Genomic DNA, 10,193 nt, shown 5'->3' on the forward strand with positions numbered 1-10,193 from the left:
AGTTTGAAACCTCTCCTTTTCAGACAAAATAAGCCAAGCTTGGGAGCTGCCATGGAGCAGGCCTTGGATTCAGTGTCTAGACACCAGGACAGCCATGGAGGAGGGTTTGGCATAAACCAGACAATCCATTCAGTTGTGCAACTCTCTCAATACCCCATGGCTTCGAAAAGTTATTAAATTGAGCAAAATGTTCTTGGGCAATTTTCTGTAATTCGAAAGAGGAATTTGATTAGAACAATAGTTATAGAATTAAGAACAACTCCCACCCTGGCATTCAAAAAAGAAATAACCAAAACCAAACACTCAGTTGTATGTTCTGTGTAACAACCTCTGGACTGAGATGGAGACACACAACTTGGAATCAGTGACCTCATTCCAAAGGGTGTTTGTACCTTAGCGGATGGATGGATCCTGTGCTAAGAAAATATCAACTATATTCAGTGTCTGCTACTTAAATCATAATGCTTGAGACGCTCAGTGACTGGAGGCTAGAGCCAAAGAGAGATGGTCCCATGACACCAGGGCTGGGAGAAGGGGCTTCACCTTCCTGCAGGACCGGATTCCTGTTCGAAGCCCTTTTAGAGAAACCACTGGGGTAGGAAATAACACAAATCTAAAATATTTCCAATATGCATTCTCTTTTCTGGAGTACAGGCCCATTGGGATGTCTCACCAACTGCTGGCTAAACTCATGGAATCATGGAATCCTGGAATGATTTGGGTGGGAAGAGAACTTTGAGATCATCTAATCCACTCCCTGCCATGGGCAGGGACACTTCCAGGGATGGGGCAGCTACAGCTTCTCTGGGCACCCTGTGCCAGGGCCTCACCACCCTCACAGGAAAGAATTCCTTCCCAATATCCCATCTAACCCTGACCTCTGTTTAAAACCATTTCCCCTTGTCCTGTCACTATGTTCCTGTATAAAAGGTCCCTTTCCCTCCTTTTTATAGCCTTTTTAGGCACTGTAAGGAGCTCCAAGGTCTCCCAGAGCCTTTTCTTTTCCAGGCTGAACACTCCCAGCTCTCCCAGCCTGTCTTTTAGAGTGGAAATTCAGTGAATCATTTTTAGATGTCAGTCAGCATGATATTTGAACTACTGTTGGATCATGTTCCAACTGGGATGTTCAGTCTCCCTGGTTTTACCTACATCTCAGCACACTTCCACCAGGAACAGGGAATCCAGTTACTGCTCCATCAGTTTTCACTGGAGACCAGAGCATGCCCCAAAATCTCTGCTGGATTAAGGGAATATACTGCCAAGGAAAAGGCCCCTCAGAACTCCCTCACCTTCACTGCTGAGGAAGCTGGAGCCCAGTTAACCCCGAGCATTTGTACAGAACAACAGGTGGAGCAGCAGGAATAAAAATCCCCAGTGCCTCAGGCCTGGAAAACTAAATCTACCTTTAAACATCCTCTAGTGGCCCTGGGGGACTGATCCTGAACCCCACTGAATCCAAGACACTCTCAATGAGATGCTGTTTGGGGTTTGGACACAAAATATTCAAGCTCTTGGAATTTCCCATTGCTGGGCTGAGGAACAATTTAATGGGAGAGAAGGTTTCTGCATTGTAGACATTTTTCTTCTTATTAAATATATCCTGTAGTTGGTTATGGATGTTAATAGACTTTCTATAAAAGCAGGTTTTAGCAGGAGTTGATAAAGTTGCACAAAAAGCTGTAACAACAGAACTGGGACTTAACCCCAATTCACTGGCCTGGTCCAGTTCTTTCCCAGAATAAGGAAGCCTGGATTAATGGGAAGCCACACAACTGAGGCAGAGAGGGGCTCGACCCCCAGCCAAAAGCCCAAGGCTCTCCAGCTCCATGGGCTCTCCCTCTCCCAACTGCAGCTCTCCTTGGAATTTGGGAACTTTCCAGCAGCATAAGCAACAAACCACAATCAGCTTTTGAGGAGTCTTTTTTATTAAGATAAATCCAGCAAAATTCCTAACAGTGGGTACATACAACCAACCTGCCCTTTTTGAAAAGAAATGTTTGTATTTCATTTAAAAACAGGATTACACTTTTATTTATTTATTTTTCCAAAACTGACAAAATAAAATTACATTTGGGAAACAACAGATTTCCAGCTCTTAGATTTTTTCATGAAAATAGCTCACCTTCTTTATAAAAGCAACCCACAGAACCACTGGAATGTTTCACACAGTTATTTGTTTTGAGACCTCCCCACTTTAAGAAACCATACAACACATACAAGGGAAAAATTAAAATCTGAAGTCTGTACGCATGACTTACACAAAAAAAGGACACACTGAGAGAAGTCAAAAGCTACCACCACTTATTCTTTCCATGTACCATACAAACTATTACAATCACAAAATTTAAAAACAATGACTTTTTGTTGTTGTTGTTTTCTTTTGTTTGTTAGGGATTTAATTCCCAAGTAACCAAGATGAAGATGTTCCATAATTAAATTCATGCTAAAAAAAACTGCATTTATAAAATAGTTGATAAAAATATTCCTCTCTGTTAACAATACAGCATGGAGGTACGGATACCAAACGATGGAGATATAGGGCAGGGTTAACATTACTCGGACTTGGCTTCCTTATCATCAGATGCTTCAGCAGCTGGTGCCTAAAAAAGGGGTTGGGAAGAATAGAAATATTATTGGTAATGCTAATTGGATTCCAATCTAACCAGCATCAAAAAGAGACCAGTTTGTTAACACAGACATGGACAAAGTTTTGTGTGGATAGACAGGAATGCACAAAAAAATATCAACATAACAGTGGGCTGATAATTCTTAAAATGAAAACACAGGAGTATTAATTAGTGAGGTAATTTTGGAATAAGTGCCTGCAGAGAGGCAGAGGTTTGGAATGTATTTTAATTAGGATCAATTATATGTTAGGGGAAGTTCAAGCCCTCATGATGGGGCACTGGAAGAATTGCACATCAACCATAACCCTGCTCTGTCCAAACTTTGGGGAATCACTTCTCACCTTTATAAAAATGTGCTTTTACTTTTCAAGTCAACACATCAAACCTGCAAAGCTCCCTCAAAGCCCCTCTGAAGCACATTAGCCACGTAGTACTTTAACCAAGCAGCTCCTGATCTTGTTTTAGAAACAAAAGAATAAAGGACCCTTGGCTGGATGGTGGCACTCAACCCATGAAGAGACACTACTGTCAGTGACAGAACGCAACAGGCTGGGCTGTGCTATGGGCTAAGAGAGCCCTGAGAAAACACTACTTCACTATCAGCAAGGAATCTGCTGGGACAATCCCTCAGCAGTTGATGGAGCCTGCAGCTGGACACAGCAAAAGGCAAGCTGAGGTAAGGAGCTGCCACAGCAAGGACCTGTGAGAAGAGGCTGCAGATAAGAGACAAGACTGAGTCTACTTTGCAAATCTCTTGTTGAATTGTTCTGAGGCAAATAATTGTTTTAAAGAATTATGTAGAACTCAAAACCAGATTTCTGGCCCAGCACCAAGCCGTGGTGAGCAGCAGAGGAACCCAGTAGTCCAGAGGGGATGTGCAAAGTCAGCTCAGGGCTGGAGGGTGATGATGTCCCTAGGCTCCACGGTTCCTCAAATCTTGGGCATTGCTGTGAGCCAGCCCCAAGAGGGACCAGGGCCAGCAGACAGCACCTGTGGAAGGGTTCCAGCACAGAGCAGGAAGGAGCTGGAAGGAGAAGGCCATTCCTGCAGGCTCTCCCGGGGAGCTGACCTGGGCAGGTACCACAGCTGCTCTGGCCTCACAGTGTGGCAGTAACCCCTCCACCCTCTGGAGCCCAGCAGAGCTCCTGCAGCTGTACTTCCAGTACATCTGTCTCTGTTCCCAACTTTAGTGGAGCTAAAGTACCTCATTAGTTTTGGTATCTCCATTTTCAGAGTGGTTTTCTTCTTTAGCATCCTCTTGTTTAGTTTCCTCTTTGCCTTTGGCTCCTTTCTTCCCTTTTGTTGCTGCCTTTTTGTCCTCCTTTTTATCATTTGCTGCTTTTTCTTTCTGTTAAGAAAACAGGCAGTGAGATATTAAATCCTAATTTCCACCTTGTACATCAGCATGTTCTCAACTCCAAAACTCTCTGCACAATCTCCTTCCACCCCTCAAACTTCCTGTTGAAAAAGATGAGATCAAAGTTTCATAGGAAAAATGTTTTCCTTCTGTCTGTCCTGAATGTGCTACAGGGAAGTGCAGAATATGAAAAGCAGCCATGGCTGGGGTTAAAAGAATTCTTATTTTAAATAGGCATTCAATTAGATTAGCTAAAAAATGTTGAACTGGCCTGTACTTCTGCCCTGCTGCTGAAAGGCAGCCACAGAACAAAACCAACATGTGCAAACACCAAAATACTTCAGATGTGCTGTTAATGCAGCAGTATCTATTTAGAAAACTGTAACAAAGCTGTAGGCAAAGGACTTTCCCCCTTCCCTGCCAGAAATATTCCTTGTGATAATAAACCACTTCCATGCCAGAAAAACTGGGGGCTCAACAGCATCACTTTGCTAACCACAAGAGAGTTGCATTTATTATTTAAGTGCAGTTTCTTATACGTGAATCAGGCTAAATCAAAACAAAGCCCAAAACTTGATGCTTCTGTAGTAATAATTTTCCATAGGCAAGGTCAGATCCTGACCCAAATACATGACCCTCATTCATTTCACTTCCAAGGATGTGCCTCTTGCTGCCAATAAGTAACAGCACTGGCTCAGCCCCTTGCTTGATTAACCTACTTCCCACAGAGGAACCAGAAACCCTGCAAGATCTACTCGCAGCTGAGTGAGGATAAATGAAAATTACTAGATATACATTTATCCACTCAGGAGATTTGTCTCAGTGACTACAAATTGCCAAAAAGTTACAAAAAGTTTATTTTCTTACTTCAATCCCTCAGTTATTAATGCACAGTTAATTCACCTTAAAAAGGAGCTGGTAAGGGCAAACTCAGAGTGTTGAGGGGTAAAGTCACCTGATTCTTCAATTATTAAAAATTCACAAAAATTAACAGCAAATCCTCCAGTAATGCAGAAAAATTAAGGTGGGGTCAGTACATTCAGTGAGTGCAGGTCTCTTTCCTCTCTAACCTCTCACTCCTAAGTCTGAGGGATTTCATCCCACCTGGAAAACTCCTCTACAGTGTGGTCTCAGGAGTCCCTGTCTTGGGAATACCCAGTATCCTGGTGCTGTTTGGCAGTGAGATCTAGAATTACAATTGTGCTATGGCACTGCTTATTTGTTCCCTTATCCCAGAAAAAAAAACCCGACAACAAAGTATTAACAGAGCTAAAACCAATTCTCTGTTCTGGAAAAGTCCCTCTTCAGAAAGCATTGGAGGAGAATCCAGGGAAAGTGACTTCCATGGTTGGACACATAACACAACAGGTCCTCAGCTACAGCATTGTGTTCATTTTCCTCAATAATTTTGCTCTAGAGATGGCAACAACAGTTCAATTATCAGGTCCTGCATTTTAGAAGTGACAAAAACTCCTTTGCCAGCTCCATGTTTTTCAAGATGGCAAAGTTTAACAGGTGAAATCTATTCTGACATACAGGAAACCATTCCAAGATCCTGAAGGCTGATAAGTAAAGTACTCGGGGCAGACATGAATTGAAAATGCCTCCACAATTCTTACTCCATCACCCTTTGCATAGGTGTTGATGCAGTTTGAGGAGCTCTGGAGAGCCAAAATCAAAGCTCAAGTGTCCTGGCTTCAAACAGCACCTCAGGAGCAGGAGCACTAATGCTTCCCAAGTCCAGCTGGGGGCAATTCCCAAGGCACAGCTCCCAGGGGATCCATGTACAATCCCAAAGGGAGACCACAGCACCCAGTTGTGCACTGGGGGCCCAAATGAAGCTCTGTCAGTCCCTTACAGACCTTAACTCTTGCATCCCTGTTCCTCGAACTTTTCACATTCAGCTAATGCAGCTTGAGTGTTTAAACCCTGCCATGTTTCCATGAAAATAAAAAATAAAAAAGCAAAACTTGGGAAAAGACCCAAATACAATAACATGGACCATCCACTGCTGCCCTGCCCTGTGTGCCACCAGCAGCTTGCTCTGCTCTGCCTGGGGCACCAGCCACTAGAGGGAAGTGCAGTGCAGAGTGTCCAGTGCTCCATCCAGCCAGGAACGTGGTCTAGAATTCCAGCTGCACGGCCAAGATGGAACGGGAAAACTTTGCTCTGCACAGCACTGAGATTACACAGCTGAGCACAAACTGACATGTGGGGTTCTCTCTCTTTTCCATGGCATCTCTACTGCTCCACACAGAGGATGTGGAGGGGAACAGTTCCCTCACCTGGAAGTCTGCTGGGCCATAGACAATTGCAAATTCCTTTTCAAAGGAAAAGGAAAGAGCTCCTGGTTCCCAGCCCATCATCTCCCTCTGCAACCAAAGCATCTCTCCCCCCTGTGCTTTGCCCACCTCATCATCCCAAACCACAAGGAAAATGTATTATGGGAACAGGTTAAAAACAATCCCTGAAGTTTTGTTGCTGGGGTGTTTATTGTTTTGTTTGTTTGTTTGTTTGTTTGTTTGTTTGTTTTTTACCTGCAAAATCCTAAGCGTTTACAAAAAAATCTAACTAAAAAGCACTGTAAACTGATGGCTGGGAAGTCTGATAAGAAGGGGATGGGAAAAAATCCCTCATGGATTGCAGAATTGCCCCCTTTGAAATTTCAAACTGTTGCTCCAAACTAAAAATGAGATTTAAATAGTTTCTTTTTTAATTATACTGTCAGACATGCCAATGTTTTTGACATTTCCAAAAATATCCAGCTGAATGGGGTCTCTAGAACTCTGAGTGATTCAAATGTGATAAACTGATAACTAACTGCAGAGAGGGCCTCAGAATGAAAATACAGTAAGAAACCATAATTAAAAGCACAATTTTCAATGCCTCCTCTAATTGAGTCTCTGATCTCTATTCCAAGCATCATTTCCCCAACAATGCACTATATGAAACTTCAGAATGGCCTTGTAAAGCAGCAGCAAAGCCTCACCACAAGAGATTTCAAATCTGCTCAGTTTACCACATTCCTTCAGTAGAAATTTGATAAAATTATGTCTTTCCCATTCTTTTAGCTCACATAATTCCATCTTAAAGCTTTCAGGATAATTATGAATAAGCAAAGTGGTTAATTGTGGGAGGGTTTAATCCCTGTAAATATCTCGAGAAGGAAAATACAACTTCAGTCCATGACCCTTACCTTAGGTGCTGCCTTTTTGGGCTTTGGCTCCGGTTTGGGTGGAGCAGGCTTCTGCAAAAAACACAAAAAACAAGTCAGGTGAATACCAGAAATAAATATTTATTTTTATATTTTTATGAGCATTATGTCGGTAACTTGAAAATTATTTGTTGGCCCTGTGAAAAATCAATGGGCAAATTACCAGGCAAAGGAGAGAGCAGGTGATTTATAGAGCCATGAGCATTTGTATGGAGAAGTCCTACAGGGAACAAATCCATCTTGAAATCAATATTCTTAAACACTGGATACTTGTGCCCAGATGGAATGTGCACTAACACAGATGTTATATTTCATGCGAGAAGCCTGGGATGTGGGGATGTTCAGGGAACAGAAACATGGAATGGGAATTTTAAATACTGTAATACTCTAAGTGCGCCTTTCCCAGTTCTGAGGGAAAACTCCCAATAGTTTATTTTTAACTGTCCCCATCCCAAGTGATAAAATATTAAAGGATAAATACAGATACTCACAGCAGATAGTCTAGCTGACCTTCTCTTTGGCTGCATAAGGAAAGATGTGTCAGTAAAATTCAGAGAGCACATAAAACACAGCTTTCTCATAACTGCCACCCAAAATAACATGGCATCATGAAGCCCCATAGAAGTCCTATGATTTATGAAATTATAGGCATTATGGTGAGGGCCTTGATGCCTCCCCATCCCTGGAAGTGTCCAAGGCCAGGTTGGACAGGGCTTGGAGCAACCTGGGATAGTGGAAGGTGTCCCTGCCCATGGCAGGGGGTGGCACTCGATGAGTTTAGGATCCTTCCAACTCAAACCGTGCTGCGATTCCATGATCCTTGTAGGTCCAGCTCAGGGTATTCTATGACTTCCTAGAAGTGCCCCTTTGCTCAGCGGTTCTCTGCTGCCACCACTTTACTCTGCTGACATGGTAAGGGATGAAGTTTCTTTGCTTGCAAGAGTTATAAGGCTAAAACGGACATGTTCCCACCAGAACCTCAGCCCGGGGGAGCTGCTGGACCCCCAGCACCACCTCAGAGGGGTCACCTGCCACCTCAGGGGACAGTGATGGCCCCGAGCACCCCAAAACCAGGAACAGGCCACTGCCAGGGGCTGAACACCCCTCATGAGCTGCGTGGGTTTCCTAATTTCTGCAGAAGCCCACGGGAATTCTTGGAGTGAGGACCACATGCAACTCCTACCTCCTCCTTTGCCTCGCCTTCAGCTGAAGCCTGCAAGGAAAGCGAGACACTGAGGTGAGAAGGCAACACCATCCCCTGTAATTCTACCTGAGCCCTGAGGGGAGCCGGGAGAGGCTCACAGGGCCCCCCAACACCACCCGCAGCAATGGCGACCTCCCCATTCCCGCCGCCTCACGGACTAAAACTCCTACAATGCCCCGCGGCCGCCGCTGCTACGTCATCACGTCGAGTTCGAAAAGTTCCCGCCAATTTCCCCTCACATAACAAGGTCGCCGCGGGTCCCACAAGGACAATGAGAGACAACCGGGAACGCGGCGATCGCGCGTGCCCGAGGCGTTTCGACTCGGTCTAGGCCCCCGGCGGCCCAGTCCGGGGCCGTGAGACACCTGGACCGGGTCGAAACCCCTCGGGCGGGCGCCTCGGTAATTGAGGGGCGATTGCGTCCCCGCCCCCCCAGCCCGCGCTGTGACGGTTGGGGGGGGGGGGGCGCCCCATATTCCCGCTGCCCCAAATTTCCTGACTACAGTGATAAATCCCTTTTCCCCGCTTTCCTTGAAGGCCAGTTTCAAATTCTGCGCCGCCTAATGGCCCCAAATTACCATTGCACAACCATCTGGTATGACAAGAAGTGGGAGGCAAAAAAAAAAAAAAAAAAAAAAAAAAAAAAAAAAAAAGAGAACAAAGGCAAACGCAGGAGAAAGAGGCGACATTTAAAGGCGAATCCAGCCGGGAATGGCGCGATGGGGATTAAAAGGCTGGCGGAGGTGGATGGGGGGCTCTGGGGGGGGGTCGTGGCGCAGGTTTTGGGGGGGGTTTGCTGCCCCGCGTTCTCCACAGGAGCAGCACAGCACTATGGCTGTTTGTAATCCAGCATGGAGACACTGCTGCTCCAGCCTTCTCCTCCTTCCCAAACAAAACAGCCCAAAAGTGAACTCGCCGTGCTGCCCTACCCGCCCCGAGCCCTCTCCCTCCGCTTCCCGCTCCCCTCTAGGACATACACCAAAAATAAAAAATGCAAAAAAAAGAGAAACCAACCAAAAAACTCCACACACACGCGCGCGCGCTATTTTTTTTTCAGCTAAATTTCCGCGATTGCCGCTTTAATCTCTCCCCCTTCGCTCCCCATCTGCCTTCCCTCGTTTTTTATTTTTTTTTTCGTACTTACCTTTCTTTTGGGCATAGTTGCACCTTAATAGTTGATTGCAAAACCTAATAGAGATAAGATATCGAAAAATAAATGGAAGTGGCGAAAAACTGTTCCGACTGTCCTGCAAAAAAAGAAAAAAATAGACAGGAAAAAAAAAAATAAAAAGGAAGATGTTTAAGGGACCAAGAGTTAATTGCGGCAGAAACTGAACAAAACAAAACAAAACAAAAAAAAAAAAAAAAAAAACAAAAAAAAAAAACAAAAAAAAAAAAACAAAAAAACCCCCAAAAAACCTCTTTATTGCAAACAGTAAAATACACCAACACGCAACCAAACTGCATGAATGGGGAGCGCGAGATGAGCCCGACCGCTGACTGACAGCCGCAACGGCCAATGGAGGCGCGGGGGGCGGTGCGGGGGCGGGGCTGCCATAGCGCGAGCGCCTCGCGCTTTCCGCGTGTGCGCGGCTCGCAGCGCGGCTCCGGTGCCGCCGCCTTCGTCCGTCCGCCGCAGGGCCCCGCTCCGTCGGCTCTCCTCGGCCTGCTGCCCCCCGCGGGCCGCCCCAGAAACTTCCCCGAAAGTTCCCGCAGGCCGCAGGACCACAACATGGCCGCCTCGGCCCCGCGGCCTGCGAGAGCGCGGCCGCCGCCTCCCGGCCCTCCAGT

At 45.5% G+C, this 10,193-nt stretch overlaps 1 protein-coding gene across 2 annotated transcripts; it reads right to left on the bottom strand.

Annotated features, from left to right (window-relative positions):
- Window positions 1-1,907: 1,907 nt before the first annotated feature.
- Window positions 1,908-9,885, bottom strand: LOC310922321 (non-histone chromosomal protein HMG-14A-like). 2 transcript variants are annotated; one of them, XM_083882789.1, is made up of 7 exons: window positions 9,853-9,885; window positions 9,547-9,590; window positions 8,382-8,411; window positions 7,690-7,719; window positions 7,181-7,231; window positions 3,832-3,975; window positions 1,908-2,600 (listed from the first exon to the last, which is right to left on the bottom strand). In XM_083882789.1, the coding sequence occupies exons 2-7, from the start codon at window positions 9,559-9,561 to the stop codon at window positions 2,553-2,555; spliced, it is 318 nt and encodes a 105-aa protein (XP_083738915.1). In that variant the 5' UTR covers window positions 9,562-9,590; window positions 9,853-9,885; the 3' UTR covers window positions 1,908-2,552. The 2 variants fall into 2 exon arrangements, with proteins under 2 accessions (XP_083738915.1, XP_083738914.1); XM_083882788.1 differs by lacking the exons at window positions 9,547-9,590; window positions 9,853-9,885 and having other exon boundaries at window positions 8,382-8,528.
- Between the last annotated feature and the right edge of the window lie 308 nt (window positions 9,886-10,193).

The sequence above is a fragment of the Zosterops lateralis genome (assembly GCF_965231275.1).
Source record: "Zosterops lateralis genome assembly, chromosome: W".
Taxonomy (NCBI): domain Eukaryota; kingdom Metazoa; phylum Chordata; class Aves; order Passeriformes; family Zosteropidae; genus Zosterops; species Zosterops lateralis.